The sequence below is a fragment of the Lampetra fluviatilis genome, chromosome 64 (genome assembly GCF_964198595.1).
Source record: "Lampetra fluviatilis chromosome 64, kcLamFluv1.1, whole genome shotgun sequence".
NCBI lineage: Eukaryota > Metazoa > Chordata > Hyperoartia > Petromyzontiformes > Petromyzontidae > Lampetra > Lampetra fluviatilis.
In genome coordinates, this window is record NC_136338.1 from 602,678 (window position 1) to 627,526 (window position 24,849).

The following is a 24,849-nucleotide window of genomic DNA, read 5'->3' on the forward strand; positions in this document are numbered from 1 at the left end:
GGGAGGAGCACGCGGCTGAGACGACGAGTGGCTGAGACGACGAGTGGCTGAGACGACGAGTGGCTGAGACGACTCGTTGGTGGCATCGTCCAAAGTGCTCAGACGATTGAAGTGAGCTCGTGAATGGCGGACACGCCGATGGCTTGAAGGGGCGGCTTGGAGTGGCCTTCATGGAGCAGTGGAGAGACCCTGTCTGATGACGCGTTCATTCGTTCATGGAGCAGTGGAGAGACCCTGTCTGATGACGCGTTCATTCGCTCATGGAGCAGTGGAGAGACCCTGGCTGATGACGCGTTCATTCGTTCATGGAGCAGTGGAGAGACCCTGTCTGATGACGCGTTCATTCGTTCATGGAGCAGTGGAGAGACCCTGTCTGATGACGCGTTCATTCGCTCATGGAGCAGTGGAGAGACCCTGTCTGATGACGCGTTCATTCGTTCATGGAGCAGTGGAGAGACCCTGTCTGATGACGCGTTCATTCGCTCATGGAGCAGTGGAGAGACCCTGGCTGATGACGCGTTCATTCGTTCATGGAGCAGTGGAGAGACCCTGGCTGCTGCTTGGGCGCGGTCTGATCGGAGACTCCCCCCCCACTTCCTCCCTAGCCCCGCCCCCCACTCCCCGCCTGTCTATAAACTCCGAGTGGAGAGACCTTGGAGAGTGACAGAGGTGGAGGAGGTCGAGAAATAGTGAGTCCCCGTGTCTCTGTCTGCGTGTCTCTCTCTGTCTCCCTGCGTCTCTCTGTCTCCCCGTGTCTCTCTCTGTCTCTCCCCCGTGTTTTTCCGTGTCTCTCTGTCCCCGTGTCTCTGTCTCCCCGTGTCTCTCTCTGTCTCCCCGTGTCTCTCTCTGTCTCTCCCCCGTATCTCCCTGTGTCTCCGTGTCTCTCTCTGTCTCCCTGTGTCTCCATGTCTCTCTCTGTCTCCGTGTCTCCCCGTGTCTTTCCCCGTGTCTTTCTCTCCCCGTGTCTCTCTGTATCCCCGTGTCTCTCTGTATCTCACTTCCCGTGTCTCTCTCCCCCGTGTCTCTCTCCCCGTGTCTCTCCCCGTGTCTCTCTCTGTCTCTTCCCCGTGTCTCCGTGTCCCTCTCTGTCTCCGTGTCTCCCCCGTGTCTCTCCCCGTGTCTCTGTCTCCCCGTGTCTCTGTCTCCCCGTGTCTCTCTCTCCCCGTGTCTCTCCCCGTGTCTCTCTCCCCGTGTCTCTCTCCCCGTGTATATCTCTCTCCGTCTCTCTCTCTCGCCGTGTCTCTCTCCCCGTGTCTCTCTCCCCGTGTCTCTCTCTCCCCGTGTCTCTCTCCCCGTGTCTCCCCGTGTCTTTCTCCCCGTGCCTCTCTCCCCGTGTCTCTCTCCCCGTGTCTCTCTCTCTCGCCGTGGTCGCGTGGATTTTTCTCCGGGTCCTCCGGGAATTCCCCTCCGCATTTTTGAATCAACGTCGCCGCGCCTTGAGGGTTGTTTGGCTGCTGTCAATGCACGCATCACGATGACGACGATGGGCCACTTCGTGGGGCAGCCGTCATTCGTGGAAGACAAAACGAGTTACACGGCAGCTCGGTGGCCCTTACCTGGCAAAGTAAAATACTAATACGAGTTTGGTTTTAAAGGAAACAAAGCTAGAGGCGCAGCTCCGCAATTGCGCGTTTCCGCCCCTGCTGCCGAAGTGAGATTCACCATCATCACCACGCCGTGCCGCTCACCATCACCACCACGCCGCTCACCATCACCACCACGCCACTCACCCTCACCACCACGCCACTCACCATCACCACCACGCCGTGCCACTCACCATCACCACCACACCGTGCCACTCACCATAACCACCACGCCACTCACCCTCACCACCACGCCACTCACCCTCACCACCACGCCACTCACCATCACCACCACGCCACTCACCCTCACCACCACGCCACTCACCCTCACCACCACACCGTGCCACTCACCATCACCACCACGCCACTCACCATCACCACCACGCCACTCACCCTCACCACCACGCCACTCACCATCACCACCACGCCACTCACCATCACCACCACGCCGTGCCACTCACCCTCACCACCACGCCACTCACCCTCACCACCACGCCACTCACCATCACCACCACGCCACTCACCATCACCACCACGCCGTGCCACTCACCCTCACCACCACGCCACTCACCCTCACCACCACGCCACTCACCATCACCACCACGCCACTCACCATCACCACCACGCCACTCACCCTCACCACCACGCCGTGCCACTCACCCTCACCACCACACCGTGCCACTCACCATCACCACCACGCCACTCACCCTCACCACCACGCCACTCACCATCACCACCACGCCACTCACCATCACCACCACGCCACTCACCCTCACCACCACGCCGTGCCACTCACCCTCACCACCACGCCACTCACCATCACCACCACGCCACTCACCATCACCACCACGCCACTCACCCTCACCACCACACCGTGCCACTCACCATCACCACCACGCCACTCACCATCACCACCACGCCGTGCCACTCACCCTCACCACCACGCCACTCACCCTCACCACCATGCCACTCACCCTCACCACCACGCCACTCATCATCACCACCACGCCGTGCCACTCACCCTCACCACCACGCCACTCACCATCACCACCACGCCACTCACCATCACCACCACACCGTGCCACTCACCCTCACCACCACGCCACTCACCATCACCACCACGCCACTCACCATCACCACCACGCCACTCACCCTCACCACCACACCGTGCCACTCACCATCACCACCACGCCACTCACCATCACCACCACGCCACTCACCATCACCACCACGCCACTCACCCTCACCACCACGCCGTGCCACTCACCCTCACCACCACGCCACTCACCATCACCACCACGCCACTCACCATCACCACCACACCGTGCCACTCACCATCACCATCACCACCACGCCACTCACCATCACCACCACACCGTGCCACTCACCATCACCACCACACCGTGCCACTCACCATCACCATCACCACCACGCCACTCACCATCACCACCACACCGTGCCACTCACCATCATCACCACGCCACTCACCATCACCACCACGCCACTCACCATCACCACCACGCCGTGCCACTCACCATCACCACCACGCCACTCACCATCACCACCACGCCACTCACCATCACCACCACGCCGTGCCACTCACCATCACCACCACGCCACTCACCCTCACCACCACGCCGTGCCACTCACCCTCACCACCACGCCACTCACCCTCACCACCACACCACTCACCATCACCACCACGCCGTGCCACTCACCATCACCACCACGCCGTGCCACTCACCATCACCACCACGCCACTCACCATCACCACCACACCGTGCCACTCACCCTCACCATCACCACCACGCCACTCACCATCACCACCACGCCGTGCCACTCACCATCACCACCACGCCACTCACCATCACCACCACACCGTGCCACTCACCATCACCATCACCACCACGCCACTCACCATCACCACCACACCGTGCCACTCACCATCACCACCACACCGTGCCACTCACCATCACCATCACCACCACGCCACTCACCATCACCACCACACCGTGCCACTCACCATCATCACCACGCCACTCACCATCACCACCACGCCACTCACCATCACCACCACGCCGTGCCACTCACCATCACCACCACGCCACTCACCATCACCACCACGCCACTCACCATCACCACCACGCCGTGCCACTCACCATCACCACCACGCCACTCACCCTCACCACCACGCCGTGCCACTCACCCTCACCACCACGCCACTCACCCTCACCACCACACCACTCACCATCACCACCACGCCGTGCCACTCACCATCACCACCACGCCGTGCCACTCACCATCACCACCACGCCACTCACCATCACCACCACACCGTGCCACTCACCCTCACCATCACCACCACGCCACTCACCATCACCACCACGCCGTGCCACTCACCATCACCACCACGCCACTCACCATCACCACCACGCCGTGCCACTCACCATCACCACCACACCGTGCCACTCACCATCACCACCACGCCGTGCCACTCACCCTCACCACCACGCCACTCACCATCACCACCACACCGTGCCACTCACCCTCACCATCACCACCACGCCACTCACCATCACCACCACGCCACTCACCATCACCACCACGCCGTGCCACTCACCATCACCACCACGCCGTGCCACTCACCATCACCACCACGCCGTGCCACTCACCATCACCATTACCACCACGCCACTCACCATCACCACCACACCGTGCCACTCACCATCACCACCACACCCTGCCACTCACCATCACCATTACCACCACGCCACTCACCATCACCACCACACCGTGCCACTCACCATCACCACCACACCGTGCCACTCACCCTCACCATCACCACCACGCCGTGCCACTCACCATCACCATTACCACCACGCCACTCACCATCACCACCACACCGTGCCACTCACCATCACCACCACGCCGTGCCACTCACCATCACCATTACCACCACGCCACTCACCATCACCACCACACCGTGCCACTCACCATCACCATTACCACCACGCCACTCACCATCACCACCACGCCGTGCCGCTCACCATCACCACCACGCCACTCACCATCACCACCACGCCACTCACCATCACCACCACGCCACTCACCATCACCACCACGCCGTGCCACTCACCATCACCACCACGCCACTCACCATCACCACCACGCCGTGCCACTCACCATCACCACCACGCCACTCACCATCACCACCACGCCACTCACCATCACCACCACGCCACTCATCATCACCACCACGCCGTGCCACTCACCCTCACCACCACGCCACTCACCATCACCACCACGCCACTCACCATCACCACCACGCCACTCATCATCACCACCACGCCGTGCCACTCACCATCACCACCACGCCACTCACCCTCACCACCACGCCACTCACCATCACCACCACGCCACTCATCATCACCACCACGCCGTGCCACTCATCATCACCACCACGCCATTCACCATCACCACCACGCCGTGCCACTCACCCTCATCACCACACCGTGCCACTCACCATCACCACCACGCCACTCACCATCACCACCACGCCGTGCCACTCACCCTCACCACCACGCCGTGCCACTCACCCTCACCACCACGCCACTCACCATCACCACCACGCCGTGCCACTCACCCTCACCACCACGCCACTCACCATCACCACCACGCCGTGCCACTCACCCTCACCACCACGCCACTCACCATCACCACCACGCCGTGCCACTCACCCTCACCACCACGCCACTCACCATCACCACCACGCCGTGCCACTCACCCTCACCACCACGCCACTCACCATCACCACCACGCCGTGCCACTCACCATCACCACCACGCCGTGCCACTCACCCTCACCACCACGCCACTCACCATCACCACCACGCCGTGCCACTCACCCTCACCACCACGCCACTCACCATCACCACCACGCCGTGCCACTCACCCTCACCACCACGCCACTCACCATCACCACCACGCCGTGCCACTCACCCTCACCACCACGCCACTCACCATCACCACCACGCCGTGCCACTCACCCTCACCACCACGCCACTCACCATCACCACCACACCGTGCCACTCACCATCACCACCACACCGTGCCACTCACCATCACCATCACCACCACGCCACTCACCCTCACCACCACACCGTGCCACTCACCATCACCATCACCACCACGCCACTCACCATCACCACCACGCCACTCACCATCACCACCACGCCGTGCCACTCACCATCACCACCACACCGTGCCACTCACCATCACCACCACGCCACTCACCATCACCACCACACCGTGCCACTCACCATCACCACCACGCCACTCACCATCACCACCACGCCGTGCCACTCACCATCACCACCACGCCGTGCCACTCACCATCACCATCACCACCACGCCGCTCACCATCACCACCACGCCACTCACCATCACCACCACGCCACTCACCCTCACCACCACACCGTGCCACTCACCATCACCACCACGCCGTGCCACTCACCATCACCACCACACCGTGCCACTCACCATCACCACCACGCCACTCACCATCACCACCACGCCGTGCCACTCACCATCACCACCACGCCGTGCCACTCACCATCACCACCACGCCACTCACCATCACCACCACGCCGTGCCACTCACCATCACCACCACGCCACTCACCATCACCACCACGCCACTCACCATCACCACCACGCCACTCACCCTCACCACCACGCCGTGCCACTCACCCTCACCACCACGCCACTCACCATCACCACCACGCCACTCACCATCACCACCACGCCACTCACCATCACCACCACGCCACTCACCATCACCACCACGCCGTGCCACTCACCATCACCACCACGCCGTGCCACTCACCCTCACCACCACGCCACTCACCATCACCACCACGCCACTCACCATCACCACCACGCCGTGCCACTCACCATCACCACCACGCCGTGCTACTCACCATCACCACCACGCCACTCACCATCACCACCACGCCGTGCCACTCACCATCACCATCACCACCACGCCACTCACCATCACCACCACGCCGTGCCACTCACCCTCACCACGGCTTAGACATCCCACAACGACGGTCGCCACATCGCGCGGCGATTTCAGATGCTGTATAGTAAACGCTACACTATACACGACACACTACACACTGCACTATACACTATACAATACACTACACTATACACTACAGACTACACTATACACTATTCTATACACTACACACTACACTACACACTAGACTACACACTACACTATACACTACACTATACACTACACTATACACTACACTAAACACTATACTACTATACACTACACTATACACTACAGACTACACTATACACTACAGACTAAACTACACACTACACACTACACTACACATTAGACTACACACTACACTATACACTACACTATACACTACACTTTAGGCTGAGCAGACAGCCGCTGCTTCTGCGGCCGTCTGGAACGCTCTTCCCTTCAGACATTAGGAAGCCACTGAGATCTACGTACTTTTAAACCACCATCATCATAATCTACGTTGCCAAACTCGCTTCTTTACAACCCGCTTGACGTGTTTAGTTTGGGGCCCTTCCCCCCGCAGCCCCGATGAGCGCGCTTGGCTAGGTACGGTGCGAAGGAAGTTAGACGGAAGCAGCTGCAACCGCAGGTCGGTGGAGGCGCAGAGGATGCTGGGACGGGTTCCAATCCGGCAGCACGTGGAGTCGAACCGGCCCCGTCAGGATTCGCGTGCGGATCACTCCAGCAGCAGCTGCAGCAGTAGCAGCAGCTGCAGCAGCAGCAGTAGCAGCAGTAGTAGTAGCAGCAGGAGTGTGCCAGTCAGATCCGACACTCTATGTGTGTGTTGTGTGCTGTGTGTGTGTGTGCTGTATGTTGTATGCTGTGTGTTTGTTGTATGCTGTGTGTGTGTTGTTTGTGTGTGTTGTTTGCTGTATGATGTATGCTGTGTGTGTATGCTGTGTGTTGTGTGCTGTGTGTTGTGTGCTGTGTGTTGTGTATGTGTTGTGTGTGTGTGCTGTATGTTGTGTGCTGTGTGTGTGTGTTGTGTGCTGTGTGCTGTGTGTGTGCTGTATGTTGTGTGCTGTGTGTGTGTGTTGTATGCTGTGTGTGTTGCGTGTTGTATCTACGGGACCTATACTGTTATAGAATCAAAGTATCTAAAATTTCAAGAGGTAATTTTGTTTGTTATCTCTTACTGGTGGTGCTGGTGATGGTGCTGGTGGTGGTGGTGCTGATGATGATGGTGGTGGTTCTGCTGCTGCTGTGTATATTTTAAAAAATACATTTTTAAGTTTGGCACAAAGTGGGCGAGTCCTTGGGAACGGCACCACAGGGTATGTCCCCGTGCATCGTCAAATCGGGCAGGGTGATTGATACTCACACTCAAAACACGTTTTTAATTGACCAGGTAAGGCCCCCCTACTGAGCAATGTGGATCTTTCTCAGAAATGACAAATACCGTAATAGCCACGGCTAGGAGATGTTAACTACCTCGCCTGGGGTGCAGGAGGTCGTGGGTTCGGTCCCGACCCTGACGCCTGCTGCTGTATATTTGAAGTTTGCGTCTCTTTCTCTCATCATTGCAATGGCTAAGAGATGTTAACTACCTCGCCTGGTAGGCAGGAGGTCGTGGGTTCGGTCCCGACCCTGACGTCTGCTGCTGTATATTTGAAGTTTGCGTCTCTCTCTCTCATCATCGCAATGGCTAAGAGATGTTAACTACCTCGCCTGGTAGGCAGGAGGTCGTGGGTTCGGTCCCGACCCTGACGCCTGCTGCTGTATACTTGGAGTTTGCGTCTCTCTCTCTCCCCGTGGTCGCGTGGATTTTTCTCTGGTTCCTCCTCCGGATTTCCCCTCCACGTTTAGAATCAACATCACCACGCGTTTACAGTAATTCAGCTGCTGCTAATACATGTGTAATAAAAGACTTGACCACGATATCTGGCTCAGTGTCCTTTATTCGGTCCGTACTGCGTCCCCACACGGCTGTCTCTCTTATTCTCTCTGTGCTGGTTCCGATGTCACTCCAGTCCACATCAGCAGCCCCGCTGCTGTTCTTGTCGCTCTTGCAGCCCCACAGCAGCTCCGCTGCTGTACTCTCACACAGCTCCCTTGGCTGTTCCTGCTGCAGCTCTCACGGCCTCGTGCTGTCTCGCCTTCTCGTCGCTCCTGCGACTCCTGGCAGCCACTCCGCTGCTCCTCACACACAACCTTACTGCCTATCTCTATCTGCAGCTTTACACCTCCCAGTAGCTCCCTACTGTTCCCAGGGTTGGCTCCCGCTTCTGACGGTGCCCCCTCGGCTCGTACGCCCGCGTGGCCCCACACCTTTCCATTCACACCCCGACTGCCTTCTCCTTCCGGTTTACCCGCTTAAGGACCCCCTACCTTTCACCCACGTCACCTGGCTCCGCCTCCTCGTGACGTCACATCCGGAAGGTCGCTTTCGCCCGCATTACACCACCCTCCCCCATAGAAAAAACCCAGCCGACCTCGGCTGAACAATACCAAAGCGTAATGCGGTGAACCGACCTTCCCCCTTAAAGGACACTAAGCATGCAATATAACAACAAGAACAACACACAAGTAACATCGACGAACGTACGAAAGCATGCGATAAATACGACGGCAAGAACAAGAACAATAACAACATACAATCAACGAAACGTAAGCGATTTGGAACGAGTGCGGGTCGCCGGCCCGTCCCGGACGGTCGGCGGCCCACTTGTAGAACGGGGACGCGATGGAACACGAGAAATGACAGGGGGTAATTCCCCTGCTGCGATTGGAAGTCCACCGACATCTTGTGTCCCTGACGAATCAGTCTTGGTCATATTCGGCGAATGCGCCTGCAGCGGGGTCGGAAGGGTCGCCGGGCTTGAAGGTCCCGCAGCCTTGGCAGGCGCCCTCCGAGCAGGCCCACTCCTCCCCCGCGGTGTCACGGTCGGCCTGTCTGGAACAGGTACGACAGGCGCTCTAGCAAGATCAATGGACGCAGGCGGGGAAGAGTCAGAGTCAGCAGCAACAGACCCCGGCAAGGCAACATTGGGAGATGACGCATCACGTAGGGGAGCAACATATGGTTTCAACCGCGACGTATGAACAAACCAACGGCGAGAACCAAACTGAACACGCGCCGACTGTGGATTGGGAACCTCAATGAGGCGCACAGGACCATGCCAAGGTTTGTGCAATTTAGGAGAGGTCCCCGGCCGCACCTGCGGGCAATGGAGCCAGGCCAGGTCTCCCACCTTCCAGGGGCACTCCCCCTCAGACCGCCGAGCATACCGCTCGTTCCGGGCCTGGGCTTTGGCCGTAGCCACGCGGGCGTTTTCCCGCGCCTCCGTAACCCGGCGAACCGTGTCCTGAATGTATTCAGGGAGTGGTTTACGAGGTCCCTTCACCCCAGTACCCAATTGCACATCCACCGGAGGCACGTTTTCCCGACCATACATAAGGTAAAACGGCGAATACCCTGTAGCCGCATGGGGCGTCATCCTGTACGCCGAAAGCACTCCAGGGATGTGCAGATCCCAATCCGATTGCTGCTCACTCACAGTATGGCAAAGCATGGCAGACAATGTCCTGTTCAGCCGCTCAACCATACCATCCGTCTGCGGATGGTATGGAGATGTCCGTATCTTCTTAGTCCCAAGGCCTGCGCACACTTCAGCCAACAATTTAGAAGAGAAATTTCGGCCCTGGTCCGTGAGGAGTCTCTCCGGCGCCCCCTTGTCCATAATGTACCCAAACAAAAAGGCGTCGGTGATGGCCGCGGCCGACTGATCGGGCAACGGCCAGGCCATCGGCCAACGGGAGAGATACTCGACCCCTACCAGCAAATATTTATTTCCCCTCGCCGATGGTGGGAAGGGTCCCAATATGTCCAGTGCCACCAATTCATTGACTCGAGACACCTGAATCGACTGGAGAGGCGGCACGTAAGGATGTTTAGGCGGCTTACGCCGGGCGCATTCAGGGCACGCGCGCACGTGCCCTACGACATCTGTCGCCATGCCGTGCCAAAAATAATGACGTTGTAACGTCAACAAGGTCTTCTGCACCCCTAAATGCAATAGTGTGTCACAATGGAGAGTTCTAATCAACTCAAATCGCAAGGACGTTGGTACCACCACACGCCAGCTTTCCTGGAACCTTTCTTGCCACATAAGCAGACCATCTCGGAGAGCGGTTCGCGGCCCCACAGCCGAACTCGGACTCCCCTTGTCCCTCATAGACCGCTTCCGCATGGACAACAACGACTCGTCCATCATCTGTTCCCGAATCCAGACAGACCGCGGCAGATTCAAAACCCCATCAGTCGGTCCCGGTTCCATCGGAGTATCCGACTTCCCGACGGCCAACGTGAGCGGCTGAGAGGGGTTGAGAATCGGCGAACACCTATGCGTCCCCGACGCACATTTACAAGGGGCGCGCCCTGGTAATCTGGAAAGTGCGTCAGCGTTCGCATGGCGCACTCCCTTCCGATGTTGAATTTGGAAGGAAAACTCCTGCAGCGTGTCCAACCAACGTGCCCACTGTCCCGATGGCTGGTCCATTTTAAGTGCATATTGCAAGGCCGCATGATCCGTACGCACAATAAAAGAACGACCGTAAAGGTACGGTCGAAATTGCCGCAGGAAAAAAACAACCGCCAAAAGTTCTCTACGAGTGACACAGTAGCGTGTTTCCGCAGGCGACAAGACTCGGCTACCATACGCCACGACGCGCTCTACGCCCCCTTTAGACTGTGATAATACCGCCCCAATACCTGTGTCACTCGCATCCGTATCTAGAATGAAAGGGCGATCAAAATCGGGATAATCCAATGTCGGGGCCGTAGCCAATAGATCGCGCAGACTCCGAAAGGCCGCCTCTTCCGGCTCTCCCCAAACAAATTTCCGTCCTTTACCCGTAAGGAGATGCAAGGGCCTCGCAATCGTCGCAAACCCCGGCACAAATCTTCGGTAATACGAGGCAAATCCCAAAAACCGTCGAACATCCCCCACAGAGGCCGGAGTCGGCCAATCCCGGACACACGCCGTCTTTTCCGGATCCGTGGACACCCCCTCGGCACTCACAATGTGCCCCAAATAACGGACGGACCGTTGCAGTAGGTGGCATTTCTTTGGTTTGAATTTCAAATTGGCAGAGCGCATCCTCGTGAACACTGTCTCCAGCCGCGTTAAATGTTCCTCAAATGTGCGGCTGAACACAATAATATCGTCCAAATATATAAGACACGTCTCCCACTGCAACCCCGTCAAAACGAGCTCCATCAATCTTTGAAACGTAGCAGGGGCCGCATTCAATCCCATTGGGAGGCAGTTGAATTGAAATAACCCCTGCGGCGTACGGAATGCGGTTTTCTCCCGTGAGGACTCGTCAAGGGGAAGCTGCCAAAATCCCGAAGAGAGGTCCAGTGTGGAAAAGAACTTAGCCCCCGACAATGCGTCAAGGGAGTCGTCCATACGCGGCAGGGGGTACGCATCTGCCACCGATATCTTATTCAATTTCCGGAAATCGACACAAAATCTCAAGTTGCCATCCTTTTTCTTAACCAAGACCACAGGAGCGCCCCATGGGCTGTTAGATGGCGATATAATGTCCGCAGCCAACATGTCTTCCACCGCCCCCCGAACGTGTTCTCGCTCCGCTGGACTCATCCGATGCGAATTTAACCGAATAGGGGCAGCGTCGCCCGTCTCAATGTGATGGGAAAGCAAGGATGTGCGTCCCAAATCCAAATCGTCGGAGCTGAATACATCCGAATACGTCAGCAACAATTTACGCAGCGCATCACGTTGCCCCACGGACAGGGAAGAATTTTCGTCACATAAGGTAGCGATCCAACGATTGTCCGAACTCCTTGGCTCGGAAACACCAGCGACCACTCCTCGGCGATGCAGACAATCGTGCGTCGCAAACGTCGTAGTGGCATGTGCCACAACCGTACCGGCCGGAACACGGATGTTTTCCACCCCCGCATTAAGCACCTGTAAAACCGGTAATTGATCCGGCCGGACGATGGTCTGTGCCCCAACTAACGCCAATCCCGTTGTTATCGTGGCGGATGGTGACAACAAGACCCCTAATGCTCCTAGCCGATCGGGCAGGGGCTTCCGATACCGCAAGGGTATAAGCATCTGTGAACCAGGTGGGATGTCCACAGATGCGACGGACAGCGCCTGCACCTGTACGGCCGAAGCAGGTCGCCCCCAGGGCGACGGCAGAAACGAGATTCGACGGCCCCCCGGCAATTCAATACAATTCTTATTGATTTTAATCAAAATGGGCATCTTAGCCAAAAAATCCGTGCCTAGTAAGCAAGGAACCGCCAAAGATCTCGATATTAACACAACGCCCGAAGCCGACACATCCCCTATAGATATCTTAGCATCCACCTGGCCCACAATCCCCATACTACCCCCGTTTGCAGCGACGCAAGACCCATAAACCGGACGCACAGCCCCCGGCGGAATGCCCAACAGATGGAAAATGACATCCGATATAATAGTCGCAGACGCTCCCGAGTCGACCAAAATGCGCACGTCCACACCTTGTATGGACCCCGGTACAGTGGACGAACCCGTAGCGGCCGCGACAACTCTCCGTGCCAATTTGCGCCACTGCGTAACTGAATGACAAGGCCCCGTCGATGGCCTTTCTTTAACAACAACAATAGGATCGCGCAACACAGGTGGTGGGTGAGGTGTAAAGCCTTGCCGAGTGTCTGGTGCGTGCCGACATGCCTGTTTCGGAGGTTCCTTGGTCGGCTTGTCCGGTGTTGTGGGCTCCTGCTGCGGCGGACCCGGGAAGCGGGCCCAGCAATCTCTGGCGTAATGGCCCCTACGGCCGCAGCGGAAGCAATCGGCCTCGTTGCGCCGAAGCGCAGGTCCTGCGTCCCGGCGGCCCCGTCCCGATGGCGTAGCGCGCGGCCCCGGCCTTCCGCGTCCCGGCCATGGAGAGGAGGCAGCCGTCAGCTCCTGTGATCCCCGCTCATCCGGCACATAGATCGCCTTTGTGGGGTCCCACCCCATCGCGCCTCCTTCCTTGACGGGCCCACCCGTCCATGCCGCCACTTGCTTCCAGTGACGGAGATTAAACTGCGCGTCCAGACACTTTGCTGCCGCCCGGGACGTGAGCTTCTCATGCCCACACACAGGCATGGGGATCCCCAGATCCCGAGACAGCTCCAGCATTTTTCCCAATATGAGGGGCTCGAGCAGATCCTGTGGCGTGTCAGGATATGCCGCCATGGCCAGCTCCAACACCGCACCCCTGAACGCCACGGGCGATTCTTCGGGTGCTCGTTGTCGTTGAGCGAATCGCCGATGCGCGTCGTCAGGTGGCTCATAGGCGTCGGCCATTTCCTCAAAAACTCCACATAACGTCTTCTTCTTATCGGCCGTTATGGAACGGAAAAATCGCACAGATTCGTCGTCCAGTAGAGTCGGCAACACTTCCAAGGCCTCCGCATCGGTCCATCTTGCTGAACGAACCGCCGCCAAAAATCGGCAGGCGAAAGCGCTCCAATCGCCCCCGATAGAGAATTCCTTAACCGTAGTAAGGTGGCGACTCCTACTCCTCTTCACGCCGTCTTCCAATGATGGTTGTTGTGGAGGTAAATTCAAAATGGCGTCGGCCCGCGGTGTGGCCAAGATGGCGGTTTGGCGCCGCGGAGCGCGCAAGATGGCGTCTTCTTGCCGCGTGGCCAATGGCGGCGGCAGGGCAGGCAACGTGGCGGCCCGTGGAGCACCTTCTCGTTCCATCGTCGTCCTTGGCGTAACGAGATGACACAGATGCGCCAGGACATCCTTGAGTGTCTCCAGTTGTTCTGCCACCTGTTGCCATCTTTGCTCAGCGTCCGATGTTGTTGACGGACCCACCATCGCGCCGACATCTTCCACGCCCGTCCCCGTGCTCGCCTCAGCAGGGCTCTCCTCCACCACCCCAGCAAAATCCGTGGTCGGAGGGAATTCGTCGTCGTCGGACGAAGAAGCCGATGCTGGCGCCGGGGGAATTTTCTTCCTTACTTGCTTAGACATGCCGTTTCACTTCTGACCCCAGTGTAATAAAAGACTTGACCACGATATCTGGCTCAGTGTCCTTTATTCGGTCCGTACTGCGTCCCCACACGGCTGTCTCTCTTATTCTCTCTGTGCTGGTTCCGATGTCACTCCAGTCCACATCAGCAGCCCCGCTGCTGTTCTTGTCGCTCTTGCAGCCCCACAGCAGCTCCGCTGCTGTACTCTCACACAGCTCCCTTGGCTGTTCCTGCTGCAGCTCTCACGGCCTCGTGCTGTCTCGCCTTCTCGTCGCTCCTGCGACTCCTGGCAGCCACTCCGCTGCTCCTCACACACAACCTTACTGCCTATCTCTATCTGCAGCTTTACACCTCCCAGTAGCTCCCTACTGTTCCCAGGGTTGGCTCCCGCTTCTGACGGTGCCCCCTCGGCTCGTACGCCCGCGTGGCCCCACACCTTTCCATTCACACCCCGACTGCCTTCTCCTTCCGGTTTACCCGATTAAGGACCCCCTACCTTTCACCCACGTCACCTGGCTCCGCCTCCTCGTGACGTCACATCCGGAAGGTCGCTTTCGCCCGCATTACACATGATGATGATGAGCGGCTTGGCTGAGCTATCATGGCCAGGTCGCTCACCGACTGAAACACTTTACAAAGGTTGAGTCGTCCTAACTCTTTGGTTCTTTCGGTAAAGTCACCGTCGGTGGAAAAATAATCGATCACGACGTTTCGATCGCAACGCAAGCAATCGTCATCAGGTGGGACAACCGCAGCAAGAAAAAAACGACGTTGACTTTACCGAAAGAACCCAGATTGAGTCGTCCTATAAGGGGGGCACAGGGCAGAGTGGGTTTATTGTGCAGTTTGACTTTCAATGCCACCGTGGGGTCAATCGCAGCAGGGCAGTCCAGACTCCAACTCCGCTAAGCCAGGGCCAGACTCTCCTCCCCCTCCTCCTGCCTCTCTCTCGCTCGTCCCCACGAGGTCGTTTCTCTCACGCCACCCACCAACCCCACCGCTCTCCCACTGCTCTCTCCACTGGCTGCGAGCCCCTCCCCCGGGGGGGGAGTGGGGGGGGGAGTGGGGGGGGGAGTGGGGGGGGAGTGGGGGGGGAGTGGGGGGGGTGGGGGGAGTGAGGGGGGGGGGAGTGGGGGGGGAGTGGGGGGGGGAGAGTTGGGGGCTTCCCCTCTTCCACTCTTCCCACGCCTCGTCCAGCAGCTGTCCAGACTCCTCCTCCTCCGTGGCGCTGCCTGTGGCTCCACTCTCTCTCCACTTTGCCTCTTCACAAATGTCCTGCAGCCCCCCCCCCGATGCCCCCCCCCCCCCCCCGATGCCCCCCCTCCCCGATGCCCCCCGCCCCCGATGCATGATCGTCCCACACACCCTCCTCGGACTCAGTCGCCCCCCTAGGCAGCTCCACGTGGCCCACTGCGCTCATCTCCCCCGCGAGGCCCGCGGGCCCCTGACGGCCCCTGGTGCCATTCAGCGTGGCCTCTGGTAATCCACAAACAGTGAAAACATCCCCCATCATCATCATCATCCTCCATCATCATCATCATCATCCCCCATCATCACCACCCCCATCATCATCACCCCCATCATCACCACCCCCATCATCACCACCCCCATCATCACCACCCCCATCATCATCACCCCCATCATCATCATCCCCCATAATCATCCTCCATCATCATCATCATCACCCCCCATCATCATCATCCCCCATCATCATCATCCTCCATCATCATCCACCATCATCATCATCACCCCCCATCATCACCACCCCCATCATCACCACCCCCATCATCATCATCATCACCCCCCATCATCATCATCACCCATCATCATCATCCTCCATCATCATCATCACCCACCATCATCATCATCACCCCCCATCATCACCACCCCCATCATCACCACCCCCATCATCACCACCCCCATCTTCATCATCACCCCCATAATCACCCCCATCATCATCCTCTATCATCATCCCCCATCTTCCTCCATCATCATTATCATCATCATCCCCCATCATCATCACCCCCATCATCACCCGCCATCATCATCCCCCATCTTCCCCCATCATCATCATCATCATCTCCCATCACCACCCCCATCATCATCATCACCCCCATAATCACCCCCATCATCATCCTCTATCATCATCCCCCATCTTCCTCCATCATCATCATCATCATCCCCCATCATCATCACCCCCATCATCACCCCCCATCATCATCCCCCATCTTCCCCCATCATCATCATCCTTCATCATCATCATCACCCACCATCATCATCATCACCCCCCATCATCACCACCCCCATCATCACCACCCCCATCATCACCACCCCCATCATCATCACCCCCATAATCACCCCCATCATCATCCTCTATCATCATCCCCCATCATCATCATCATCCCCCATCATCATCACCCCCATCATCACCCCCCATCATCATCCCCCATCTTCCCCCATCATCATCACCCCCATCATCATCATCATCATCTTCCCCCATCATCATCATCTTCCCCCATCATCATCCCCCATCATCCCCCATCATCATCGTCGTGCCGCTGTGAACCCCCAGCAATGGCTTGCAGCGTGTGGCGCCCCCCCACGGTCCCCGCGACGTCTCCGTGCCACTGTGGCCCCCCTCCCCTCCCCCCTCTCTCCATCCACCCACCCACCCAGCCAAGGCAAAGACAAAGATTCCCCCGACGTGTAACCTCTAACAGACTGTCGGGGAAAGTGCTGTTAGCGAGTAGTGGCACCTACGAAAGCCGGCACCGCGGCACACGAGGGGTGGGTGGCCAGTGCCACGCCCGGCCGCCTTTGTCTCCCCGGTGGCGATGTTTACACATCGCACCGGGTACTCATTTAAGGCCGAGTCGACCTAGGGGAGGCGCAGGTCCGGTTCAGATAATCGTCACCGGGAATCGCCGGGTTCGTGGCGCAGCGCAGCGCTAACTGCTGCGCCACCGCTCCCCACCACCGCCACCACCGACCTCCCCATCAACCAGAGGGGGGCACCAAGTGACGTCGTCACATCCACGGCTGTGGTGAAGGGACCAAGCAGGTGGAGGACTTCCCCACAACTCTGGCTGTCGCCTGACGAAGCTGGTTATGATTACTGGTTAACGTCACGGTGCTCAGATCGTAAATGTTGTTGCTTGGCTCTCCAACACACAACCGGTTAGTGCTGTACTAGTATACTACACTATACACTACACTATACACTACACTATACACTACACTATACACTACTAAACACTACACTATACACTACACTACACACTACACTACTATACACTACACTACTATACACTACACTATACACTACTAAACACTACACTATACACTATGCTATACACTACACACTACACTACTAAACACTACACTATACACTACACTATACAATACACTACTACACACTAGTGCTGTACTAGTGACGAATTGGCCACGTTCTGTTTACGTGACAACCCTCACTAGTTGGCCGTGTCGGGTGGTGGCGGGTTTTAACGACACATTGATATATTTACGCGATCTCACCCAAAAACACCAAACCTGTATTATGGAGCCAGTTATATCGTTGTGACATCCACCCGCCCTCCCGCCCTCCCCAGGTGTGCGCTGTGCGAGTCACGCACCACGATGGGCTATCGATTTCACTTCGTCGAGCCGCTGGTCATCCTCTACCTGTTCGGCCAGACCCTGTCGGGCCCTCCGAGCAGCGTCTACATCTACAACCGCATCCTGCACGAGATCGGGAACGGCTCGCGGAGCGCCGGCGGGTCCGCCAATGGCTCACACACCAATGGCTCGCACGAGAGCTGTGGAGGGTCCAACGCCTCCGATGACAGCTCCAAGGCGGAGGAGGTGAACGAGGGGCCTGTGGGATATGGTGGGGGGGAGATTCAGGAGATACAGGAGGTGTTCAGGAGATACAGGAGGTGTGTTCAGGAGATACAGGAGGTGTGTTCAGGAGATACAGGAGGTGTTCAGGAGATACAGGAGGTGTGTTCAGGAGATACAGGAGGTGTGTTCAGGAGATACAGGAGGTGTTCAGGAGATACAGGAGGTGTTCAGGAGATACAGGAGGTGTGTTCAGGAGATACAGGAGGTGTGTTCAGGAGATACAGGAGGTGTGTTCAGGAGATACAGGAGGTGTGTTCAGGAGATACAGGAGGTGTTCAGGAGATACAGGAGGTGTGTTCAGGAGATACAGGAGGTGTGTTCAGGAGATACAGGAGGTGTGTTCAGGAGATACAGGAGGTGTGTTCAGGAGATACAGGAGGTGTGTTCAGGAGATACAGGAGGTGTGTTCAGGAGATACAGGAGGTGTGTTCAGGAGATACAGGAGGTGTGTTCAGGAGATACAGGAGGTGTGTTCAGGAGATACAGGAGGTGTGTTCAGGAGATACAGGAGGTGTGTTCAGGAGATACAGGAGGTGTGTTCAGGAGATACAGGAGGTGTTCAGGAGATACAGGAGGTGTGTTCAGGAGATACAGGAGGTGTGTTCAGGAGATACAGGAGGTGTGTTCAGGAGATACAGGAGGTGTGTTCAGGAGATACAGGAGGTGTTCAGGAGATACAGGAGGTGTGTTCAGGAGATACAGGAGGTGTGTTCAGGAGATACAGGAGGTGTGTTCAGGAGATACAGGAGGTGTGTTCAGGAGATACAGGAGGGGTGGTCAGGAGATGGACGATGCATTCAGAAGAGACATAGGAGTTGTCTGTATGTCGATATGTTCAGGGGAGATATTAATTGATGATCATTTATTATTTTGCCAGGCAAGGCCCCTCCGAGTTGTTGTGTGGCTCCGTATCAGAAGCGAGCCGCCTATCGCAAGTGATGGCTCAGTGTGGCACCCGCGTAGAGGGTGGCAGTAGCCAGGGGTGTGATCTCGTATCTCGGTAGCCAGGGGTGTGATCTCGTATCTCGGTAACCAGAGGTGTGATCTCGTATCTCGGTAGCCAGGGGTGTGATCTCGTATCTCGGTAGCCAGGGGTGTGATCTCGTATCTCGGTAGCCAGGGGTGTGATCTCGTATCTCGGTAGCCAGGGGTGTGATCTCGTATCTCGGTAGCCAGGGGTGTGATCTCGTATCTCGGTAGCCAGGGGTGTGATCTCGTATCTCGGTAGCCAGAGGTGTGATCTCGTATCTCGGAAACCAGGGGTGTGATCTCGTATCTCGGTAACCAGGGGTGTGATCTCGTATCTCGGTAACCAGAGGTGTGATCTCGTATCTCGGTAACCAGGGGTCTGATCTCGTATCTCGGTAACCAGGGGTGTGATCTCGTATCTCGGTAACCAGGGGTGTGATCTCGTATCTCGGTAGCCAGGGGTGTGATCTCGTATCTCGGTAGCCAGGGGTGTGATCTCGTATCTCGGTAACCAGGGGTGTGATCTCGTATCTCGGTAGCCAGGGGTGTGATCTCGTATCTCGGTAGCCAGGGGTGTGATCTCGTATTTCGGTAACCAGGGGCGTGATCTCGTATCTCGGTAACCAGGGGTGTGATCTCGTATCTTGGTAACCAGGGGCGTGATCTCGTATCTCGGTAACCAGGGGTGTGATCTCGGTAGCCAGAGGTGTGATCTCGTATCTCGGTAGCCAGAGGTGTGATCTCGTATCTCGGTAACCAGAGGTGTGATCTCGTATCTCGGTAACCAGGGGTGTGATCTCGTATCTCGCCATTGCCGCTGCCGCCCCTGCAGGAGGCGCAGGAGCAGACGTCCCAGTTCTACCTCTACCTCTCCCTGTCGGGCTTCGTGCCCATCATGGCGGCCGGGCTGGCGCTGGGAGCGCTCAGCGACAACCACGGACGCCGCGTGGCGCTGATGCTGCCCCTCGTGGGCGACATCCTCTCCACCGTCATCTTCATCCTGATCGTGCACTTCGAGCTGCCCCTCTGGGTCCTCTACGTCTCCAACGTGCTCACCAGCTTCCTGGGGGGCACCACCACGCTGCTGGGCATCAGCTTCGCCTACGTGGCCGACACGACCACCAAGGTGACTCGCTTGCCTCGCGCTCTCGTCGGACGCGGTGGGGTCGGTTTCATTTTTTACGTTTTATTTTCTTTTTTTGTGCTCAGCAATTTGTCGTTGTTGTAAATGATCCCCCCGCCCCCTCCCCCGTCCACCCCGACCCCCCAATATTAATCCAAATTCTCAGAAGTGTGATTTAGACAAATGAAGTTGCGGAACTGAATTGGGTGCGTTTCAAAGCAACACAGCGGGGCGCTAAACTGCAATGCATCTTTACGGCTCGGTTCAGGGTTACCTCTGGCTCAGGGTTACCTCTGGCTCAGGGTTACCTCTGGCTCGAGAGAGCCGTGGCCCGAGGGAGAGCCACGCTTAACTTGAGCCAGACCCTAATCAATGGTCCCAGCCATGGCTCAGGATTTCTACGAACGGAGCCACGGATTAGCCGGATCATGCGTCGTAAAAAGAGCGGGTCAAGCCCGAGTACAGGGACTCCTCTACTTACAAACGAGTTAGGTTCTAGAGGTCTGTTCGTAAGTCGATTTGATCGTAAGCCCCAACTTTACTCCTGTCGATTCCAAACATGCTTAACGGCGTGTACACTGAACACGGGGATTTGCTTTAAAAGTTGTATAATCTTATGTAGATGTTGATGCCACTGGTTCCTCACGGTTTGTAGATGTAGATGCCACTGGCTCTTCACGTTCTGCAGATGTAGATGTCATTAGTTATTCACGTTCTGCAGATGTAGATGCCACTGGTTCTTCACCTTCTGTAGATGTAGATGCCATTGGTTCTTCACGTTCTGCAGATCTAGATGCCACTGGTTCTTCACGTTCTGCAGATGTAGATGCCACTGGTTCTTCACGTTCTGTAGATGTAGATGCCACTGGTTCTTCACGTTCTGTAGATGTAGATGCCACTGGTTCTCCATGTTCTGTAGATCTAGATGCCACTGGTTCTTCACGTTCTGTAGATGTAGATGCCACTGGTTCTTCACGTTCTGTAGATGTAGATGCCACTGGTTCTCCATGTCTTGTAGATCTAGATGCCACTGGTTCTTCACCTTTTGCAGATGTAGATGTCACCACCGCCATCTATTGCGCGACGATTGAATTTACGACTCTCGGTCCAAACAGGCAACTAGACCCGGGTTTGTTTCTATCTCTGAAAGTTTGTTAGTCGAATGTTTATAATTAGAGGAGTCCCTGTACAGCCCTCTACGAGTGTGTGCGAGTCTTCAGTCAAATGAGGTTGCATAACCGCTATTGGATGGGTTTCAAACTACGCAACGGAGGGGGGGGGGGCGGGGGGGGGGGGCGTGACGCTGCAATGAAAAGCTGCGGCTCCCCCTCTGCCGGCAGCAGGGACGGCTCCTGCTGGGGGTGCCCCCAGGGCTCGGGACGAGGACACCGCTCGCCGGGTTGCGCCGCTAACAAATCCTGAACCACCTCTCGTAGATGAACCGCAACTGGCGCGTGGCGCTGCTGGAGATGGCGCTGGGAGCCGTGGGGATCGGCGCCTCCTTCGCGTCGGGACACTTCATGAGGGTAACGCAGGGCCCGGTGCCGCCACACACACACACACGCACACACACGCACGCACACACACGCACACACACGCACACACACATGCGCACACACGCACACACACACGCACACACACACACGCGCACACACACACACACACACTCGCACACACGCGCACACACACACACACACGCGCACACACACTCACACGCGCACACACACGCGCACACACACACACGCACGCACACACACACACATGCGCGCACACACACACACACGCACACACACACACACGCACGCACGCACACACACACACACGCACACACGCACACACGCACGTGCGTACGCTCCCCGAGCTGGCCTCTATGGCCAAGTCCGCGTGGGGGTCTCTGCCCGAGTCCTCCTGGGGGGTCGTCTCTGTGCGAACCTCCGCGTCGACACGTGATCGACCCTCACCCCTCCCCTCAACCCCCGCAGGTGGCCAAGGGCATCAATGGCCTCCTGGCGCCGTTCTACTTCGAGGTGGGCGCCGACGTGGTGTGCTTCTTCTACGCCGCCTTCTTTCTGCACGAGACCGTGGGCGCCGGCGGGGGACCGCCGCTCCTCGCCGATCCCCAGCACGCTCCCAGCGACCGCCACCAGCAGGGGCAGCAGGTGCAGCAGGGGCAGCAGCAGCAGGGGCAGCAGCAGCAGCAGGAGGGGCGCCGCAAGACCGTGGGCGACTACGCGCGCGAGACCGTGCGGGGCTTCGTGCTGCTGGTCCGCGCCGGCGGCGACCCGGCGAGGCGCCGCCGCCTGCTGCTGCTGCTGGGCACCTTCGCCACGGTGGCGCTGGCGTTCTTCGGCGGCTCGGGCCTCCTCACCCTCTACCAGCAGGGCCCGCCGCTCTGCTGGGGCGCCGTCATGGTGGGCTACGGGCAGGCGTTCTTCTGCTGCGTCTACGTCACCTCGTTCATCGGCGTGACGCTGGCGTCGCGCTGCCGCGTGCCCGACGGCGCCATCGCCCTGGCGGGGATGGCGTCGTTCGCCGCCGGCATGGTCACCACGGCGTTCGCCAGGACCTCGCTCGCCATGTTCCTCGGTGAGGCGCGGGTCTCTGTGTTAGTCTATGGGTCTCTGTGTGAGTCTACGGGTCTCTGTGTGAGTCTACGGGTCTCTGTATGAGTCTACGGGTCTCTGTGTGAGTCTACGGGTCTCTGTGTGAGTCTACGTGTCTCTGTGTGAGTCGACGGGTCTCTGTGTGAGTCTATGGGTCTCTGTGTGAGTCTATGGGTCTCTGTATGAGTCTACGGGTCTCTGTGTGAGTCGACGGGTCTCTGTATGAGTCTATGGGTCTCTGTGTGAGTCTATGGGTCTCTGTATGAGTCTACGGGTCTCTGTGTGAGTCTACGGGTCTCTGTGTGAGTCTACGTGTCTCTGTGTGAGTCGACGGGTCTCTGTGTGAGTCTATGGGTCTCTGTGTGAGTCTATGGGTCTCTGTGTGAGTCTATGGGTCTCTGTGTGAGTCTATGGGTCTCCGTATGAGTCTACGGGTCTCTGTGTGAGTCTACGGGTCTGTGTGAGTCTACGGGTCTCTGTGTGAGTCTACGGGTCTCTGTGTGAGTCTACGGGTCTCTGTGTGAGTCTGTGGGTCTCTGTGTGAGTCTATGGGTCTCTGTGTGAGTCTATGGGTCTCTGTGTGAGTCTACGGTTTTCTGTGTGAGTCTACGGGTCTCTGTGTGAGTCTACGGGTCTCTGTGTGAGTCTACGGGTCTCTGTGTGGCTGCGGGTATCCGTGTGAGTCCACGGGTCTCTGTGTGAGTCTACGGGTCTCTGTGTGAGTCTACGGGTCTCTGTGTGAGTCTACGGGTCTCTGCGTGAGTCTACGGGTCTCTGTGTGGCTGCGGGTATCCGTGTGAGTCTACGGGTCTCTGTGTGAGTCCACGGGTCTCTGTGTGAGTCTACGGGTCTCTGTGTGAGTCTACGGGTCTCTGCGTGAGTCTACGGGTCTCTGTGTGGCTGCGGGTATCCGTGTGAGTCTACGGGTCTCTGTGTGAGTCTACGGGTCTCTGCGTGAGTCTACGGGTCTCTGCGTGAGTCTACGGGTCTCTGTGTGGCTGCGGGTATCCGTGTGAGTCTACGGGTCTCTGTGTGAGTCCACGGGTCTCTGTGTGAGTCCACGGGTCTCTGTGTGAGTCTACGGGTCTCTGTGTGAGTAGTCCGTGGGTCCGCGGTATAACGAGGGTGTTCGCGTTCTGCGTGATAGCGAGGGGAGCGTGATTCACGCAGGGCGCGTGAATCTTTCCGCTGCCGACTCTGGCGACCGGAAGGTCCCTCCCCCCTCCCGCTAACCACCCCCCTCCATCCCTCCGTCTGTCCCCCCCCGTAGCGAACATCCCTCTCATGTTCACCGTCATGCCGGCACCCGTCATCCGCTCCATGCTGTCCAAGGCCGTGCAGCCCAGCGAGCAAGGTGAGAGCCCCACACCCGGTGATGAATGGGAACCCAGCTCGCGTGTGTGCGCGTGTGCACCTGTGTGTGTGTGTGCGCGCGTGTGTATGTGTGTGTGTGCGTGCGTGTGTGTGTGTGCGTGTGTGTGTGCGTGTGTGCACCTGTGTGTGTGCGTGCGTGTGTGCGTGCGTGTGTGTGTGCGTGTGTGTGCGCGTGTGCACCAGTGTGTGTGTGTGCACGTGTGCG

The 24,849-nt window shown here is 57.8% G+C and overlaps 1 protein-coding gene across 1 annotated transcript in view; it reads left to right on the forward strand.

The window, feature by feature from the left end:
- Positions 1 to 664: 664 nt before the first annotated feature.
- LOC144951955 (lysosomal proton-coupled steroid conjugate and bile acid symporter SLC46A3-like) overlaps positions 665 to 24,849 on the forward strand; it is a 28,649-nt gene continuing 4,464 nt past the window's right edge. Inside the window, exons 1-6 of the mRNA XM_078882326.1 lie at positions 665 to 689; positions 18,284 to 18,536; positions 20,377 to 20,670; positions 22,104 to 22,193; positions 22,650 to 23,253; positions 24,541 to 24,624. Coding sequence (XP_078738452.1) covers positions 18,312 to 18,536; positions 20,377 to 20,670; positions 22,104 to 22,193; positions 22,650 to 23,253; positions 24,541 to 24,624 — 1,297 coding nt within the window. The 5' untranslated portion in view covers positions 665 to 689; positions 18,284 to 18,311. The remainder of the gene's footprint in view (positions 690 to 18,283; positions 18,537 to 20,376; positions 20,671 to 22,103; positions 22,194 to 22,649; positions 23,254 to 24,540; positions 24,625 to 24,849) is intronic.